General features: G+C 49.9%; 1 protein-coding gene across 4 annotated transcripts; it reads right to left on the bottom strand.

Annotated features, from left to right (window-relative positions):
• Nucleotides 1-3,729: 3,729 nt before the first annotated feature.
• On the bottom strand, nucleotides 3,730-19,132 carry NFE2L1 (NFE2 like bZIP transcription factor 1). 4 transcript variants are annotated; one of them, XM_054585342.1, is made up of 6 exons: nucleotides 18,607-18,714; nucleotides 16,415-17,457; nucleotides 11,511-11,693; nucleotides 10,994-11,083; nucleotides 10,609-10,767; nucleotides 3,730-9,803 (listed from the first exon to the last, which is right to left on the bottom strand). In XM_054585342.1, the coding sequence occupies exons 2-6, from the start codon at nucleotides 16,922-16,924 to the stop codon at nucleotides 8,460-8,462; spliced, it is 2,286 nt and encodes a 761-aa protein (XP_054441317.1). In that variant the 5' UTR covers nucleotides 16,925-17,457; nucleotides 18,607-18,714; the 3' UTR covers nucleotides 3,730-8,459. The 4 variants fall into 4 exon arrangements, with proteins under 4 accessions (XP_054441317.1, XP_054441316.1, XP_054441315.1 ...); XM_054585341.1 differs by lacking the exon at nucleotides 18,607-18,714 and adding an exon at nucleotides 19,012-19,132 and having other exon boundaries at nucleotides 3,734-9,803; nucleotides 11,511-11,726; XM_054585340.1 differs by having other exon boundaries at nucleotides 3,734-9,803; nucleotides 11,511-11,726.
• Between the last annotated feature and the right edge of the window lie 596 nt (nucleotides 19,133-19,728).

Raw genomic sequence — 19,728 nt, 5'->3', positions numbered from 1 at the left:
TTATTTGGGGGTGGGAGGGGTGGGGTGGGAAGGAAGGGAGATGGGTAGGATTGTTTTTGTTAAAATTTGGGGCCATGTTGGGGGAAATGGTGAAACAATGGATAGAACAGACAACTAATGATTTGGTTCTGTGTCCAGGATATTTTATCTTTTCAAAAAAATGTCATTGCCAATCTAACTGAGGACCGTGAGAGACTGTTTAAAAGCTGTGAATGCCTGAAACTTACAAGCCAAGGTGTTCCCTGCCTGAACTTAATGCTGTTCCCAACGAAGGACTAAGCCAGTTGATAAGTTACCAAAGCTGCCATTTTGGGGATGGAAACTGGTTGAGAAGGGAAAGTCTTTTTTTTTGGAGCATATATATAGGCAGATCATTCTGTCTTAGAGGTGCTAATTCTTGAAATTGACAAGAAGACCCTTTCTTTTCCAATTATGATGCTATAAATAATAGCTTGTCCATCCAAGTTACTGGCTGAGGTATTTGGGGAGGTGAAGAAGGTGACATAGGAGGCGTGAGCGTAAAGAAAAGGGCCCATGCTCTTAGGGTAGAGAACTTTGGAGCCTCTCTGTTTTCGACCTTTGGACTCTGAAACCATTGGTGGCAGGGTTTAGTCACTGACAGCACAAGTTCATTGAATCACTTCAAGAGTTGGATTATTTCAACAGCCCTGGTCTCAGGAGAAGATTAAACTTTCATACTGGGGCAGTGGTTCACTTTAAAAACACACACACAAGACTTTAATCCTGAGAATTAACTAATACCCAGAATGCCATCATGGCTCGTGAGATCCATCAATTCTTGACATCATCCAGACCTGCATCTAGGAAGTCACTGTAAAATTTTTTTAGGCATGTGTTAGGTTTCTGTGAAAACTGTTTAAATGTAAACTTCATACCACACTGTCAGTTTTTGTCTTAATAAAACTATATAGATTTATAATCCTTGATTTGTCTTAAGTCTTGCCAGAAATCCTCCTTGCCTTTTACTACCTTACAGGTTCACTGTTGGAAACATCTTCCACACTTAGATGGTTTTCTTGAACATTACAGGCTTGAGAATCTGGCACCTGGCCTGAATCTTTGAGTGGTCACCACATTAATTGAGTAAATATTTATTAAGCATTCATATTGATGCAGAGACTAAATATTGTCACATAATTCTGTCTTCATGTTACTCAAAGGTTTTATGTTTGTTTAGTATTCAGTGACCTGACAGCACTTCCAAACCATGATATGTTTGGAAACATGGGATTTTGAATTAGGTTTAGATCCTAGCTCATGTATTTCATAGATATGTGTGGCCTTAGCTAAAGTCAACCTCCCAGAATTTTCAGGAATTGACCTTGGATTTGATCACTGACTTAAAATGTCGTCTTATTTTCTTAATGTTGTTTTCTGCCTATAATTCTAGAGCCAAAATGGGACTAGACTCTGGTCATTGATAAAAATGGAAGGTGAGATTTCCACTGGGATCAAATCAGTGTAACAGTTCAGATCTGCTCTTTAGTACAAAGAATTTGTTTTAAGGAAACTGATGTGTTGGTACTTTATTCCAAAAGCCTCCTAGGAGTTTGGGGAGACATAAATAAGATGGAGCTGAGAGGCCTTTTCTGTGCAGAGATCTAAGTGTGTCCTTGTAATTGGCAGCAGCCGAGCAATCAGTAACTCCATAAAAGAGTTGCGGTGAGACGGGCAGTGGTCGTCTGGTTCTGTTCTGCATCATAAGATGCACTGGAATTAGCCTTCAGCCATGGTGTGTGCCCAGAGTGTGCTGCAGCTCGACTATAGCCTTAACCTTTGGAGCTTTCTTCATTGTCATTTCTGGATTCCTGAAATCTTGTAAGACCGTATCATCCTTTCCAGGGATGGACACTGGAACTGATAATACATACAATGGAAATTGAAGTGGAGATAGTCACAATTTTATCTTTAAAAGCCAATTTCACATTTCTAGATTCACGGTTTTTGGGGGGATTTTTTATGGGCGGGGGGTGTTTAAATATATTGGTTTGGGTGAGGGGCATTAACTTGCCATTCCACCCTTTCATGCATTCATTGGTTGATTCTTGTATGCGCCCTGGCTGGGGATTAACCCCGCAGCCTTGGTGTATTGGGACAATGCTGTAACCAACAGAGCTACCCTACCTGGTTAGAGCTAGATTCACTGTTTAAGAATAAATTTTTCTCAGGTGATCATTGATACCACAAATACATGCAGAAATGTTAGAAATGAAAAATACAGGCATAACAAGTCTTAAGTCCCCTTCATAAAGCATTTGGAGAGCATTCCTTTAGGAGGTACAAAACATGTTTGTTGGATGGCTTCAGTGAGATTGCATCATCATGGACCTCTTGCCCAGCAGTTGAAGAGGAGATAGGTTATTGCCTTAGTTACTGTTACAAAAGAACGAGAGAGCTTACTAATATGGTGACGGCATCCTTATTGGTGGTTACACTGGCAGAGCCAGTCAGGAAAAAAATACCTTGCTCCCCCACTGTCTTCAGTTGAGTTTCAAGTTAGTACAGTAAACTCCCAGTGTAATGACCACAGGAGTACACTGGAATAATTATTTCTGCTTTTCAGTGTCATTTGAAAGTTTTGACTACCAATTTTAACTAATTTTTAATAGTTGAGTGTTGTTACTTTCAAATATCTTATATACCAGAACTCATTCACACTCAGCTCAATTTGATTTTAACCCATGGCCATTTGGTGTTTGGCCATGTGTGCTCAGCACATTTTTATAGTCTGGCCTATGGCATTGGGAATCTGTGTTATAAGGTATTTATTTTCCTCATACAGAAAGGGAAAAACGATAGAGGAAATTGCTGCTCCAAAATAATTTGGTGGAACTGTAACTCTGAAATGCAAATTTTCTGCAATGGCTCTGGTACCTGAATTATGTATGGAGCTGGGTTCCATTTTGAGATCAAATTAATCTGATCAAGTTATCTGATTGGTATTAGTGTTAGTTTGATCTGCAAGTTGGATCTTCTCATGAGGATGTTCTCATTTAAAAATTTAGATCTGATAGGACTGAATTAAGCCCAGACTCAGTGTTTTCTCTCCTCTAGAATTTGAAATACTAGTACCACTACCAGGCCAGTGTTCAACTTAGTAAAGGAAGGAGTCTTGGCTTCACCTTGCCTTGTAGGAAGCAATCAAGTAGAGGCAAGCTAGTGTTCTGGTGTGTGGCTAACGAAGTTTGTTAGAGGAGCTTTAAAAAACACCAGACAACCATCATCCTCTATCTGTGCATCACCCTTGGTTTGACTATCCAGCATTGAGGTTTTCTCCAGAAATTACTGCTTTCCTAGCCAGTGTGTTCAAGTTGCTCATCTCTTTTTTATGAATGACTTTTAATTGACCTTGGCCTTGAGAGCTTCCTGCTGAATATTAAAAGCAAATGAAATCTGAAATAAAACCATCTGCAGAGATGAAAAGCATAGTTGGTCCTGCTCTGTGGGGGCAAGTAGTAACACTTAGTTGACCCTTGAACACCACAGGGGTTGGGGCACTGACACCCCTCCCCCATGCAGTTGAAATCCACAAATAACCTGGCTCCCAAAAAACAGTAGGTCAGTAGCTTACTATTGACCAGAAGCATTGCCAATAACACAGTCGATCAACGTATTTTGTATGTAACATATATACTGTATTCTTAAAAGTTATTTTTTAAATCATAAAAGGAAATTACAGTATTTATTTTTAAAAACGAAGACACCTTGTTCAAGGGTTAACTGTAATGTTTCCAAGGCTTTTTTTTCCCCCCTTAGGCCAGTGACGTGGCAGAACTCCAAGGTAAGTTTGAAACATTAAGTTACAGTCGTGCTGACAATTCAGTTCTATAGTTTTTGTTTATTTTAAATAGCTTGTGTTAAAATACTCAACAGCAGGTCTGGGTCTGCACTATGACCTTGTTGGTGTGCATGGTGGTGATAGTACCAAAGCAGCTGTTTACCCTACATGGATTTTTCAATCTCGTTGACTTTGACCATTGCTACCCTGTTTACAGTTTGCATAGCCTGGGGTCAGGCTGGGCAACTTTGGGGCCTTGGCTCTCGGACAGGGTAGAGCACCAACTCTTTGGTCTTCCTCCACCTCTCCCCATGTGAACTGAACTAGGTTTTGTTTCCTTGGTTGAAACAGCATCTGGAATGAAGTAACAAATACTCTGCAACCTATCTCCAGTCTGAAGTTAAAGTTAGACTGGAAAAGAACCAACTTTAAGACTATCATTGGTATTTTTGTGTACCCAAAAAGGGAGACAAGAGGTTCTATCCAACAAGTTTTGAAAACACACCTCTTTAGCAAGGTCCCATACTCTTCCTCAGGAGACAACTGGTATACTAGATTCTGTTTCTAATTTAGGCAGATGTGAACTTTCAAAGAATCCCTGGACAGAACAAGGACTAGAACTCAGATCAGGTGTTAAGGGCCCATGTATTCCCCAGAGTCCCTGCATGCTCCCATGATGAAGCCAGAAGTAGAGGCAAAGAGCATCACTGACCTCTCTGTCAGAAGAAAGGTCAGGGAGGGTTACTGTTCTTCGTACACTGACAAAATGACAAGTGAGAGGTCTTTGGGTCGTTACTCATGTGCTAGGTGAATCAGTGATAGAACAAGAAGGCTTAGCCACTTATGATAATCAAGCACATGGGTGTTGCTAGAGAATTTCTACACCTGGCTGGGAAAACAACTTCCAGAAAAAGAGACTAATTTAAGGACTTTAACTTGTGGCTGGAGGTGCCTTAAAGCAATTGGTTAGTCTGACCCTCTAAAGCTGTTGTTCTAGATCAGTGCCTACCGGGTGTGGTGTAGGAGGCTTGAGGGTGGTGGGCTGTTATTTTGCCTGCAAGACACTTGTTCTTCCAGCAATTTACCAAAGAAAGTTGTAGAGCAGCAAGGCCTGATGTAACCCAGGGTTGTAAAGGCAGGGCCTAGGGCATCCTGAGGAAGATGCGCCAGCTGTTTGACTAGTTTCTGTATAGCTTTCCCTGGTAAGGGTAGGGAGTCAGCCATGGAGGCCAGGTCTTGCAGACAGTTTCTAGATCACTATAGCGCTCCCCCCACCCCCTTCATTGGTGAGATCTGTCCAAGGAAGATGTTGAAACAGTGGGTCTCTCTTCATTTTCTCACATGAATTTAGATGTATGGAAAATTGATTTGATTGAAGCCTCAGACTGTTGAAGAAAGCAAACCTCTTACCCCCACCCCAAGCAGGTCACACTGAAGTTTGGTCCTTGGTTAAGGATTGAAGCCTAGTCTTCTCACTTCCTGTCTTAGGTGTAACAGCTCTTTCACAGGCCTTGAGCCCTCTTATTTTCCTGCCAGAAAAAACCTTGAAGCTGAACACCAACTCCACCTGCCAGCAGCAAAAGAGGTCAGCCCCATAGCAGTGCTGACCAACTTGGCTCAAAGCCCCAGTTAATCACTGCTGTGATCCCAGACCCAACTGTACATCTCTCCATAAGGGGGCATGGGAGAGGGGGTGAAAGTAAAAATACTTTCTTAGAGTAGAGGCAACACTAGCAAAGGGGGTAAGAGAGGGTTTTTCACTTGAAAAATCTTTACATCTCTTAAGCTTTAAAAAATAAAGTTGCAAAACAAGATAAAATTTCATCTAATAGTATACTAAACAGACCAAAATACATACAGTTTTAGCAAGGATATAAAAACATTACTCTGAATTTTACTTGTCGGTTTACTCACAAATAATGTTTTTTATCAACATGAATTTCTTCAAGCTTAAATTTTATAGTTTTTTCCCCCCCTTCTTTAAGAGTCTTCGTTTTATTTGGCCAACAAATAATTTCTAACTAGAGAAGCGCTTGTTTATTTGACCAAGTCTTTCCAGCTAGAGATGAGGGGAAAGCCATTGTAAATGGAAACAAGTTTAAGAAATCAATGTTGTTCTTGGAATTTTATTCCATTCCTTAGGATAAACTCTCACAGCATCATCAAAGGACTAGGCCAAGCCAGGTCACACAGTTGTGCAGGGGAACTCAAGGTCACAGGTTCCATTACAAGGATCACAGCTTCCGGTTTTAAACCTTGTCCAGTTACCTCAGACTGCTAGTGAGCATTCATTACTCAGGCATTTGCTACCTACCTCAAGATGCACATGTGGCAGTTCCAGAAAGAATGGGTACCTTGCTGCATCCAGCCCTTCAAAGGCTTGGTATTAAGTCAGCTCTTTTGGAGGGAGAATGTATCCTGGTCACCTCAGCTGGGGCTTTCTGATGCTTAAAACCTGGAGTCTACCTTCCTGTTTCTCAAGTTCTGTGGCCCTACCCGTTAAACAGAAGCACCTGGAATGTATTGGCCCTATTGATTTCTTAGGTTTTCACCATCGCAGTTATGTGTGTCTACATTCCAGTGCTCTGCAACCCTTTGGCAGGTGGGGTCACCAGAGAAGTAACAGTACAATCCAGACAAATGCTGTTACAGGTGGGCAGGTAATACGGAGCTGGGCCGGGTGACACCAGCTCCATCTAGCCTAGCCCTAGGAGAAAGGTCAAAGGGATTCTGAATCCTTCCTCTCAGAAGACTGCTGGCAAACCTCGTAAAGAGGTACAGAACACCTGCTTGGAAGGTTATTAATACAGTATTTAAGACTTTTGTCTAGGTTACTCGTTGTCAGCCTCCCCCCTTCCCATATGAGCTCTGCCATAGCCACATAATGGCCAGTCCTCGTGAGGCCTATTTACTGTTTAAATTAAAGATAGGGAAAAACTGCACTTGAGAATGAATCATCCATTTTATTTTATTTTGTCATGTGTTCACAACCTCTTCTCTCTCTCCTCTCCCCTCCCTGGCAGGTCACAGATAAATTAAAAATAAAGTCTACAAGGAAAATAATTTATAAAAGCACTTCCCAGGCTCCTACTGTTCAGTTAATGTGTTGCCCACCCCCACCCCCCAAATGGGGAGAGTCAGCACTTCCCCTACTCAACTCACCCCTGTTATTCCAGACAGGGGCGGGGGGCAGCAGTAGCAAACAGTTAAAAAATAAAGACACTGGTCCTGGAACCATACGGCCACCTTGGCACTCCCCTCTCTGCCTCCCCCCAGGCAGTTCTCCGGGAGCCCTTGCTGAGCTGGGGGCGCTGAGAAGCTACCTGTAGCCAAGAGCCTGGGGTGGGGGAAGGTGCTCTCAACCACCATCATTACATGCACTTCTCATTCTCCTAGGAAGACACCCAAAAAAGAAAGCAGAGACCTCGGGACGGAAGAGAAAAATCCCAAATGTCACACAGTTACACGGAGTCTTTATGGCAAAGAGAACATTTAGCAGCTTTGAATATTGGGGTATCTCCTTTTTACTCAACACAAGCATTCTAGACCCTATAAGTGAAACAGGGCTCAAGCCCTTTAAAAAAAAAAAAAAAATCAAAAGCGCAGGAAACTCTAGAGGACTATTTTGTTGTTGCTGGGTTTTGTAGTTTGTCTTTTCCAGTGACAAGCCCAGTTGGTGGCGGGAGGCCTGAGGGGGTCACTCCCCAGTATTGTGCTGAACACTACCTGGCTTCTCCACATCATCCCCTTGCCTCAAAGCAGCCCCCAGGAGGCTGCAGGCCCATCACTGGGGGGCACTGCCAGCACCCCAGCTGCATATGAGCTCTGGGCAGCCAGTGAGGGGCCGGGAAAGAACAGCATTTGCATGCAGGTTCTGATGGAGTTGTGGGAGCCTCAGCTCAGGGCTAACTGGGCACCAAGGGAGATGGAGTGGCAGGGCAGTGAGTGACATGCTTGGTGTTGGGGCTGCTGCAACACGGGGCCTTGTGATCCTTTCCTGTTCACTCTACCCTTTAACCCTAACCCTCCAAACTAGTATTGGGTCCCAGTGGCTCCCCGACATTGAAACATTCAAGGAGATATCTCAGGGTCTCCCCTTCAGGGATGCCAAAGTGCAGGAGCAGAAAGAGTTCACAAAGCCCCTCCCAGAACCCACCTTGTCTGTTCCACCCCTTCCCTAGGGTGAAGTGGGGTTTATTCACACCAATGACTTAGTCCCACCTAAAACCTGCCACCTGGAATCCTGGTCAGATTCAATCTTAACCTGCATTTTTTTCAAGCTTTGATTTTTTTGGTTTCTTTTCTTTCCTTCCTTTCTTCCTGGAATGAGACTTGCTACTACTTTCCTCTCACAAGTCCCTCCCTTCCCCTTTGTCAGCCTCTATCAATGCCATCACCACCCCACCTCTTCCCTCAAATGAAAGGGGGATGAGTGAGGACCCTGTCCACCCAGACAGTCTGGCTATTTCCACTCTCCCCAGTGGGGGAAGCTGAGCCAGACAGCGCCTGTGCCCACCTCTTCCACTGACCGACAGTCATCCCATCTGAGATCTATTGGATAAGAAGGCATTCAAGTCCCCCTGCTGTAGGTCCAGGTCCAGGCCCAGCCCTTCTCCAGTTTCAATCTTGGTGAGCGTCAACCCCTCCTTCCGCCCCAGGCTCACTTTCTCCGGTCCTTTGGCTTCCTCTCCTGTCGCCGGGCCTGCTGGTCAGCCAGGGTGCGGGGAATGAGGAGGACACTGCCATCCCCGGCATACTGGAGAGCATACTGACTGGGTGAGTAAGGTCGCCCATTCTCATCTCGCAGCCGCCCAAACACCTCCTGGTACAGGTTCTGGACCTTCTGCTTCATCTGCCGCAGGGACCGGAGGAACTCCACTTTCTCCCTCAGCAGTCGGGCTTTATCACGCTGCAGGTCCTCCACATCCCGCTCCAGGTTCAGGATGGTGTCCAGCTTGCGTTTGCGGCAGTTCTGTGCCGCCATCTTGTTCTTGCCCCGGCGCCGGATGTCCCGGATGAGGCTCAGCTGGGCTTCACTGAGCTGGTATTTGGACAACAGCTCGTTGAATTCCTCCACAGGCAGGTTGATGATTTTGTCATTGGTGAAGGGGATCTTCATGGCTCGGGCTCGATGCTCATCCCGGCTCATCTGCTTGTCTAGGAAGTCAGCCTGCTTCTCCTTGCTGCCTTTCTTGAGGGTGCTGGGTGCTGGCAGGTCAGCAGAGTCGAGGGCACTGGGAGCCATGTTGTAAGTGTGGTTGTGGCCCACATGCTCCAAGTAGGGCAGGCAAGAGAGCTGAGACGGATCCTGATAGCTCATGCGGCAGAACTTGGAATACTCAGGCTGGTAGCCCACAGCACCCTCCACCTCTTCTAGATCCAGAGTTTCAGAGTCAGAGCTGTAGCCAACAGCACCTTCCTCAGAAAAGGAGGAAGAGGCTGAGGAAGAAGCGGAGGAGGAGGAGGAGGAGGAGGAAGACGAGGAAGAGCTGCCTTCAGAGCTGCTCAGGGAGGAAGGGCTATGGCTGGAGTCCAAGGAAAGGCCTGAGTCAGAGTCAAATTCCTCTTCAAGCTGGGAGGCCTGCACGGAGTTAAAGCCTTCTTCAATGGCCAGGTCCATCAGGCTGATCTCATCCAGCATGGCTTCATCTAACAGACCCCCAAGCGGGTCAGGCAGCTCAGGGCCTACGGTGTCATTGGCTGTGCCATTGAGCTGGGGTGGAAAGAAGAGACCCGCCAGGTTGGTGGAGCTGAAGGTGGAGTTGAGGCTGGTGGAATTGCTGGGGACCAGCGGGAGCAAAGTGGAGCTGCTGGCCGCAGGCAGGCTCTCCACCTCGGGGCTGAAGATCGAGAAGTCCTGGCTGCAGCCTCCCAGAGATGCCTGATGCAGGCTGACATTCTGATTGATGGGAGTGTTGGGGGCAAGGCTGTAGTTGGTGCTCAGTGGGTCTCCAGGAGGGGCATTGTACAGGATCTCACTTGTTGATGTATTCACTTCCATGGCCTAGGAGGGGAGAAGAGTGTCACCTTTCATTCAGTGCAGACTCCCTCCCCAGGTGAGGCTGGGGGTTTACCTTAGCAGGCACCCAAAACAGGCACAAGTGCATGAATATAAAGACAAAAGACTGGAAATCAGAACCCACGGCATCAGCCCTTGGCCCCGGTTGATCCACTAGGCCTGGAAGAGATGGGTTCCTCCCCATGTATTCCACCCCAGTGCAGGACTGACGAGCTCATATTTGGCTATGCTCTTCCCCATCTTGGAAGGAGACTTAAGGAAACACCTAACACTGACTACCTCTTCGTTGCAAAATCAGCACAGTAAAAAGACAACCAAATCTTGGAGTGAGATAACCTAGCTACACACTTGCTCTGTGACCGTGGGTATTCTCTCTCAACCTCTCCGAGCTTCCATTTCCTCGCCTTTAAAATCATAAAGGGCTGACTAGATGATTGTGAGGGCCAAGTGAGACGATAACGGCTGTAAAGCACTGCATGAATGTCAGCTTTTATTACTCCTAAACTGTGGAAACACCCAGCCAAATGATTATCTGCTTGGAGGAAAAGAAGGCCTGCCTAGGAGGCAGGCCCACTCTAAAAGGCTCAAGCCCTGGGGGTTTACCCAAATCCCACTCGACTCTGCCCCCTACTGCCCCAGGGAGACACTGAGACGGTTACCTCTCAGTGTTCCCACTTTCCTACGGATCAGAGATGTCAGGCTTTGTCTTCCCAGAACAGGAAAAGCAACTGAGTGCTTAGACACCCCACAAAAAGTCCAATAGGTTTGTGCCCTGTTCTGATAGTCCTACCTGCATTTCCATGATGGACATGAGATCTTGCCACTGCTGTTCCAAATCAAATGGTGACTCTGTCCCCGTCAGGAGAGGAGACAAGAGGTTGTTTTGAAGACCTGGGGGCTCACTCTCACTAGGCACTGCTTCTGTTAAGCTGGAAATGTCTGCTGGAAACTAGGGCAAAACAGAGAGGCTTTAAAAGGGAAAGAAGGAAAGACCATCCTTCTGCTTTCCTCCCGGAGACTACCACCTGAGGTTCTGTTTCTTCCTTTCTCTGATTTCACCCCCAGCAGCCAGGACAAGGCCAGCACCCAGAGTTGGCCCCTCAGGCACCCGCGGAGAAACACTGTGTGCAGGCTGCCCTGCTGGCTTGGTGGGCTCTTCCTGGAGTCCTGCTCACCTCAGCATTCTCCCCAAAGGGGCAGGTGGCCTCCAGCAGCCTAAGGCACTCTTCCAGGGACAGGGCTGTCTGGTCCTCCCCACCAGGCACCTGTGGCAACAGCAACTGTAAGTCTGACTCATCTGGGCTCTGGTTGCCTACAGGCTTGAAGCCTCTTCTCTTCCTCAGCCTTCCCAAGGGGATGCTGAGGGAAGACCTGCATGGTTGCAGGTCTACACTCTTCCTCCATTCCTGGGCTAATGACTAACCCTAAGTCCCAAACTCCAGGGGAGAACAGAGGAAGGGTGAAAGAGTCCTGACGCACGTAGCTATCTGCTAGGTGCTTTGCCTCGTCTGGGCTGTTCGTTACCAAGGCCTGGCCCCTCCGCTTCTGTTCAGCTCATCCACTCCACCTTTCTCAGCCCCCTTCACTGTGACTGACATGGAGACCCCAACCCAAAATATACATTCAGGTCCATCCCCCAGATACAACTGCCTTCTCTGAGAAGTTTCTGGGACTGAGGAGAGGTGAGAGTACCTGGGCAGGGAAGCTCTCCCCAGTTTCTCCATCCACTAGCAGGTTTCGTGCCAGAACTTCTGCGCCCTCGCCTGGCCAGGTGTCCTCCTGCTCCGTTCCATCTTGCAGTTCCTTATCCACATCCTGCTCTTTCTGGCGATGACTATAGTCAAAAATCTCACGCCCAGCCCCCAGGTCAATATCCTGTCGCCAAAGGATGTCAATCAGATCTATGTCCTGAAAGACAGATCACCATGACTTTAGCTCATGGGTCCAGAGGCCCCTCCCTCCCTGCCCTGCCTCGCCTCTCAGAGATCCTTCCTAGCGTAACTCCAATTATTCCCTTCCAGCCTCTACTCCCTGCCACCCTGTACCAGCATGGCTTCATCCATCCGTTTCCAGACACCAGCCTCCAAAAGAAAAAAAACCAGGAGCGAGCAAAAACCACTAGCACGACCATCACCATGCAGGTCTGTGCACTTAGGCTCTGAACCTGAATCGCAGCCCAGCCAAAAGGCAGGGCCACCTCATCTAAGAAGGAAAGGGCAAGTTGAGACATTTCTCATTTGGGGAATGGGAATCCTTTAAAACATGGTTTGTAAGAGGCTGGCCACAGCAAGCAAAGGCGAACTGTCAGCCGAATTGCTTTGTGGTGGCCAGGCTTGCATCAGCCTATGGTGCCATTTCATTTGCATAAAGGGGTGGGGTGGGCTGGAGAGGAAAATCCCTGCATTTGCAACCACCTGATGCAACCAATGACAACGATAGGCTGTCTCCAGCCCTTCCTCAAGTCATTCCCCCTTCCCCGGCTGAGGCAGGAGTAAAGCTGAACACCCACAACTCTTAAAGCCCAGGCTCACCTCAAGATCCATCCCTGCCAAAACCCCCCCTCTCAGCTGATGCTAGCAAGCTGCTGATCCCAGGAGAGCTTCCAGCAGTCAGCTGATCCTCACTGGGCACCCCACCCCTGCCAAAGGCTGCTCCACGGTGCCCCCTCACACCAGAGCTCTCACTCCCTTACCACACCCCAGGGCTCACCGACTCCCCATCAGTCAATCCCCCCAAGGACGCAGCCTCCATCACCACTTAGCCACAACTACTGCCTCGGGTACCAAAATGCCTCCCTTCTGCCCTACCCTGGTGACTCTTGAAGTTCCTGCACCAACTGCCACCCCCAATGCCACCAACATAGAACCCCAATAAATACGAGCTATTTGGGCTTTTCTACACATGCCAACCTGTATGGCTAAAGAAACACTACGCTGCTGCGCTGCCTTCCATTCAGAGGTTAAAAAGCTGGCACTTTTCAGAAAGCAATATCCTTAGATTAGACCCCCACCCCCCAGCCCTGACTAGGTATCCTTTTCCCACCGTAACCCTCCCTGATCCCAAGACCTCCCACCACGTGTACCTTTCCGTTTGGTCTCCCCACATACACCAACCTGAACAGAAGCCCTGGACCCAGAAGCAGAGGGGGGCTGGGCCACCCGGTGACCAGCCAGCAAAGAGTTAAGGGGCCTGCTCCCTTTGGCAGGGCCCCCACCACTGTGAGAGCTGCGGTCCAGGCGGGTCATGGTCTCCGAGATGAGCCCCGGGGCAGCCGGTGCGGGGAAGCCGGACAGGGGGCTGCAAGGAGCTCTTGGCTTGCAGGGAGCACACCAGGCTGGAAGGGTGGCCCCGAGCTAGCTCCGAGGGGCCTGAGGAGGTGCCCCGCCCGTACTGCTGCCTGGGCGGCCCAGCCCAGCCCTCTTCCTCCATCCTTGAGTAGCCCCCTCCCACCTCACAACCCCAGTTCCACTCAGGCACCCGGCAGCCCCCACCCTGAGCTCACCGCAGAGGCTGCAGTGAGATGGGACTCCCACCCCATGCTCCGTGCTCAGGCTGCAGAGGAAAGCAAGCTCCCTCCTGGGCCTGTCCTCCCACTCCTCCCTCTCTCCCCCTCCCCACGCCCCCCAAACTTGTTACCTAGGCTGCAGCAAGGAGCCAATCCCCTCCCCCTCCCACCCCGCAGGTCACTGCTGAGGCTGCAGAGAACCAATCCCCTCCCCCAGGTCAGCAGCTGGGCTGCGGAAAGAGCCAATCCCCTCCCACTGTCGTTACCTAGGATGCGACGGGAGCCAATCTCCTCCCCCAAGTCTCCGCTGGAGATGCGGAAAGAGCCAATCCCCTCCCACCGCCTGTTACCTAGCTGCAGCCCGTAGCCAATCTCTGCACCAGGGCAGCTGGAGAAGCTGCCGCAAGGAACCAGCCCATCTCTGAGCCGCCTCCGTCTCCTCAAGGAGACGCACCCAGGGGCGGGCAGCCCCACCCAGCCCAGTGAGCCAGCGGGGGTGGCGCAGTGAGAGAGCCCTGGGGGGGGAAGGGGTGCCACTCTCCCTCCAGTCGCATCCTGCTTACCCAGCCCACTCAGGACTGGGCAGACACTCCTCCTGAAGCTTCTGCGGGAATTTAAGTTGTTCCCTGGAAGTGGAAGGAGTTTGTTTTCCCGTTCCTCATGAGGGCTGTGGTCAGTTGTCCTCAAGCCCAAGGATCACAAGCCAGGCTGGGTAGGAACCCAGCGCACCCAGACCCACTCGCAGCCAGGGGCTTTGCTACCTTAAAACAGGCCAGACCAGAGGAAGGGAAAATGCCACTTACACACGTGCAGTAATGTCACAGTGATGACCAGGCCCAGCCCCAAGCAAGAGAAGGACGATGTAAGCCTGAAGGCCAGCTCTGAAGTAGACAGGTGTTCTGAAATGCCGCAGTGTCCTGGCTAAACATCCCCCACTATCTTTACCCTAGCTTTGTTCGAGAGCATCTCTGCCTGGCCCCTGGCCCGCATCTCTGAAAAGCAGGAAAGACCCTGACAAAAATCAGGATCACAGACCTGACTCTCCTCCTCACTGCCGCTCCTCTTGAGCCTAAGGTCAGGTCAGGGACAGTATGTTCTCCTTGGTCACAGACTGCTCCTTGCCTGGAAAGAGCTGTACACAGGCCACCCTTGCCCTGGGCAGACTGCCAGCCTCGAGGGGAATCCTATCCCTGACAAGGGCCTCGGCTATGGTTGTCCATCGAGCAGGCCTAGCAGCAGGGGAGCGCTGCCACCCAGGGAAATACCAGCTCCAGTAATGCCTGTCACATGCTCTAGACCTGAGTATTTTTATCCATGAGTTGCTGAGGAAATGTTGTTCTAGACACATAATAATCCTCTCTCTCCCCATACCCAGCCTGGGCCCCTAATGCTGACCCACCACCAGCTCCCAAAAGGAACAGTGAAGGCATGGTGTCTGGGAACCTAACCTGCACAAAGGCCAAGAAATGGAGGAAAGCAGGGTCAGAGTCCCACCCCATCCACATTATATCCAAAACATCCCATCCCAGGAGAGCTCCTAGTAGGGATAGGAATGGAGCTACCCCTACGGGGTTCCCAAGAGCAAGCCAGTTACACCCACCCCTAGGGGAGCTACAATGGAGCAGGAGGACGAAACAGGAGGCTAGCAGGCATACTTCTTCAGACCCCTGGCTAAGACTGGAGTCCACTTGAAGGGAGCAGAGGAAGCAGAAGAGAGGTTCAAGTTCCCAGTGGCACTATAAGAATCTAAGACAAGATGCACTCCCATGCTCAGATAATTCTAGTCTCTAAGTAGATCCAGCAAGGGCCAGGTAAGCAGTAGAACCACCCCTATCACTACTGACATTTGGGGACTGTCTTGTTTTTTAGGAAGTTTGACGGCATCCCTGGCCTCTCCTCACTAGATGCCAATAGCACTTCCTCTAGTTGTAACAAACAAAACTGTCTCTAAACATTGCCACATGTCCCTTGGGGAGCAACCCCCCCCCCCCTAGTTTAGGACCTCTGGCCCAGAGGAAGCCATATGCTTTGACAGTCACTAACATTCACAGAGAACTGAGCTCAGGAACAGGTTCAAGTACAGGGCACTTGAAGGCAAAACCTGGTCTGACTGTTGGTCAGAAAAAGGCAAGTTCACTATCTGCGACACTTTTTACATCCCCTCTCCCCACCCCCAACCCCCAAGACTCAGTTCCAGAAAACACAACCCAGTGCAATCCTATCTTCTCTTTCCCTAATAGCCAGGAGACTGCAGTGGGCATTCTTTAAAGCGTCTTGGGGCTGAGTGGCAAGCCAGGACCAAACATAGAGCTCGAAGCCATTTTATCATCATGTTGGTAGGGCAGGGGCAGAAGTAGCCATTCGCATCGTTAAAGGCAACTGCATCACTTTGCCCAGAACAGTGTGTCAGCCACATGTCAAAGCGAAAGTCAAAGCAAAATGACTTAGGCAGCAGAATGCAGTTCCTCTTAGAGCTCCCAGGCCTCACCTTCCTACTCCCTGCCGTGGGCCTTTAGCGAAGACGGGAGCCTTGATCCTAACTGGACCAAGAAGAACTCTCTAAATCTACCCCTTGGCTCAGGCCCAGAACAATACTTATCAGAACCTTAAAACAACAACAAGACTAACCACAAAGGAGGAGAACTTCAGGATATGTATGTGTTTTGATGTGGGGGAAGGTAGAGGGCAGGAGTCCACAAAGTATTTGTATCTTAGCAACAGATACACACCGAGTCAAAGCCCATCACAACATGACTCCCTCCCCCACCCCAAGGCCTCCAGAAGTCATGTTGAAATCTAAGCAGTAAACACACTGGCATGTTCTAGGAACCTCCCACTGCCCTGACAGTACATGCAGAGGTGGGTCAATGGTTCAACACAGGAAATGCTTCCAGCCCCCAATCCCAGTCAGACAATTCAGCCCATTTCTATCCAAGAACAATGTCTGAGACACAATGTCCCCCCTACACACACCAGAACCCCTCTGGTTCTTTACAGGAGTTAGTTCTATGACCACCACAGTTCTCCAGGACCAGCCCACCCACATGCCCAACCAGATCCCTCCCCCCGACCCCTCCATGTGGCCACTAACCTCTTTGGTTAAGTCTCCACTGACTGGAGGGGCTACAGCCCCCAAATCCTCCAAATCTTCACTGAATCCCTGCTCCGTTTCGCTTTCTCGCACCCCGTTGTCTGGGCCTGTCACATCTTGGAGGCCACTGGAACTCTCGAGGGCAAGGCCTGAGCTGGGCTGGCTGCCAGAGACAGACCCCTCCGGATCCCGGTGGACCAGCCAGGCGTTTACCTCAGTGGTCGGCACCTGGAACCTGTCCAAGGCCCTCACCTGACTGAGGAGCCGCCGGGCAGTGAAGTAATTGTCCAGGTCTATGCTCTTGGGGTGGATACCATAGCCATCCAAGGTATTCCTCAGGTTGTGGAACTGGGTCTGAGTATAGGCAGAACTGGGCCCCAGGATGATCTCCCGGAGCGGGGGGAGCTGTGAGGTCAGGTAAGTATCCACGTCCACCCGCACCCCAATCAAACTCAGCAGAATGGTGAACTGGAGGAGTCCTTCCGTTAAGTATTTCTTCAGAGAAAGCATTGCTGAAGAACCACAATGTTTATGCTTTTTGGTTTTTAAATCTTCCAAAAGACAAATCAAGGCCACTGCTCTGCTGCTCCAGCCAGCAAGTTACCCCCCTCAGTGCCAAACCCTGTACCCCACCCTGGCAGAACACCGGGGCTGAGCTCCCTGATGGCCTAAGAGGAAAGCACACCCCGTGGAGCCAAGGCCGCACTCCAGACCACATTCACTTTTCCCTTCTCGACACCTCACCTCTGAAAGTACAACTGTTCCTGACCCAGTCCAGGCCCTCGGGGCCCACGTGACTTACTTTCTCCACAGTCCACATACAGTCACTTCCTCACTCACATTAGTTGTCCTCTCTGTAGATTCCACTGCAGGCTGTTCTCAGGAACAGCTGATGGGGTGTTTTGTTTTGTTTTGTTTTTTGGTTTTTTTTTTTTCCTTCTCTCTCCTAAGGTTTATTTTCTTTGGCTGGAGCTACAGGCCTTTTGTCTTGGGTCAGAGTGTCCCGCCTCCTCCACACTTACCAGGGGGGTTTCCAGAGAAACCTGAAATGAGAATCACAAGAGCAACAAGATAAGATTCCATAATTTCCACATCATGATCGAGGCAGAAGGTAGGAAACACATGATCAAGCCACTTTTACAGGAGTGAAAAAAAAAAAGTCAATTATACTCCCTGAAAAGCAAAAACCTTTTACAGACAAAACAACTATGAAAGGAAGTATTGCTCACAAAGGATTAAAGGATCCCTGCTTCTGTAGATTAAATGTGCAATACCCTAAAAACGTAGCTTCTTGTGGACAAGCAGATGATGCCCTGGGCATCCAAAATATTTTACATGTTGCCAGACTTACGAACCCTCCCCTCTACCCCACACACCACTACCCAGCTTCTATTTTTAGCATGAAAAGTCCATTTCCTATCTTAAAGGAAAGTTAGTTGTTTCTCAGGAGAAAACTACCTACAAGTTCTGTCCCTTCTGAGTTCTATAGGGGAAGAAAAGATTATTAATATATGAGTGTAAAAGGCCATATTCCATTCAGGCCAGCACTTCACAGAAAAGGATAATGCCTTTTGTTTTCTCAAGTTTGAAATCTGACTTCCATTTCCCATCATTTTCACGATTTAAAAAAAAAAAAGCGGGAGTGGGTATTCAAAGAGGAATATGGGGGGCGGGAGGAGTTGTGCCAGGATTATTTGGTACAGTATTTGCATAGGCGGGTTTTATTTTCATTCACATGACCTTCTGAGCCAAAAGAGAAGGATATGGCAAAGTTCTCAGCCCAGAGAGCCAAGTGGGGAGGGAATAAATCTGCGTGTCTTTCAGTTTCTGGTCTCTACTTTTGAGTTTCTATTAACCTTTTAAACCAAGACACAGCTCTCTTCACTGTTGTGACCCACCTACTAACTTCATGCTAAGGGGTAATAGGGATCTACACCTACCTACCTACACACACACACACACACACACACACACACACTCTCTCTCTCTCTCTCTCTCTCTCTCTCTCTCTCTCTCTCGGTTAGAGTAAGCAGTTGCGACCCAGAGTTTCAGCTTACACTGCCCTCCCGTTCTCACGCAATTTATTACTATCAAGAGCCAATTAAATTCGAGAAACCTGACAAGGTCCCTTAAAGATCAAGTTAAGGCCAGAGGCCTCTGGCCTAAGCCCGGTCCCACCCTGCCCCGGATACCCGAGTCCGGCTGAGACCAAGTCGCCATGCCCTCTCTCGGGTCCTCGGCTTCCAGCCGTCTGGGGCAGCAACGAACAAGTGCTACTTTCCCGGCCTTGACCCACCCTTACTGCCAAATCCCATCCCGCCCAGCGCTGTGGCCCCACCCCGCGCCCAAGCCCGGGCCTACCACCACGCCTTCTCGCGCTCTCAGCCCTCCCCAGTCCAACCCACCCGGGAGCCCGCCGTCTCCTCGGACTCGCAGCCCCTCCCTGACAGGCCCAGGGCCCGGCCCTGACGCGAACCCAGCTCGACTGCCCGCTCCCGCCTCCTATTCCTCAGCTCCACCCCGCCGCCCTTCAGCCCCTAACCCTCGGCCCCGCGACGCTGCGCGCCTCCCGTCAGGGAAAGGACTATGTCGGATACCCGCTGCTGAGCTAGGCGCCCGCCGCTGCTGCCACAGCAGGTCCTCAAGCCGAGTCCCGGCCTTGCCGCCGCCGGCCGGCCTAGAGATCCCGAGCCTCCGCTTCCCTCCCCGCCCCCTCCTCCCACCTCACTCGGAAGCCCACCCTCTGCGGCCAACACGTTCATCCAATCAATGAGCTGAGGCAGTTGCCGTCGCCGGATGTCACTTTGATTGACAGCAGAAAGAGCCCAATGGCTGAGTGTACCTCCTCCTTTTTCCAGATTTCCCAAGACAGGCATGATCCACGGCCCAATGGGCGTGTAGGCCCGCCCCACGGCGTGGGCCCACCAATAAGTGGGGCGAAGGCCCTATCGCCCCCGGTATTCTAGCCCTCTCCGCCGTGCGCCGGCCGCAGGAGGTGTTACAAGTCGGCCGGGCAGCAAAGTGTGCATAGGAGCGCTTCCAGTGCTTTCTTCGGCTGGGGAATAAAGGCTTAGAGCATGATAGGGGGGGCAGTATCGCCGCCGGAATGCGGGATTACCCCTTTGAGGGTTCCCACGGTGACTTGCAAAAGTCCAGTGAGACCTGGCGGGGGGGAGGCGTGTCGAGGCAGAACACAGAGCATGTGTTTCCCGTAGTGGCGACGGTTGTGTCGCCATCTTGGGTGCTGGCAGCGGAAAGCGCTGTGCTCGCTTCCGCTTCGTGAGGGCCTGGAGGAACGCCCCGTTCCAGTCAGA

This window comes from Pteronotus mesoamericanus, unplaced genomic scaffold (genome assembly GCF_021234165.1).
Source record: "Pteronotus mesoamericanus isolate MK-2021 breed Mesoamerican mustached bat unplaced genomic scaffold, CSHL_Meso_final contig_84, whole genome shotgun sequence".
Lineage (NCBI taxonomy): Eukaryota > Metazoa > Chordata > Mammalia > Chiroptera > Mormoopidae > Pteronotus > Pteronotus mesoamericanus.
The sequence above is the reverse complement of the archived record's forward strand: the minus strand, read 5'-3'. Positions and strand labels throughout refer to the sequence as shown.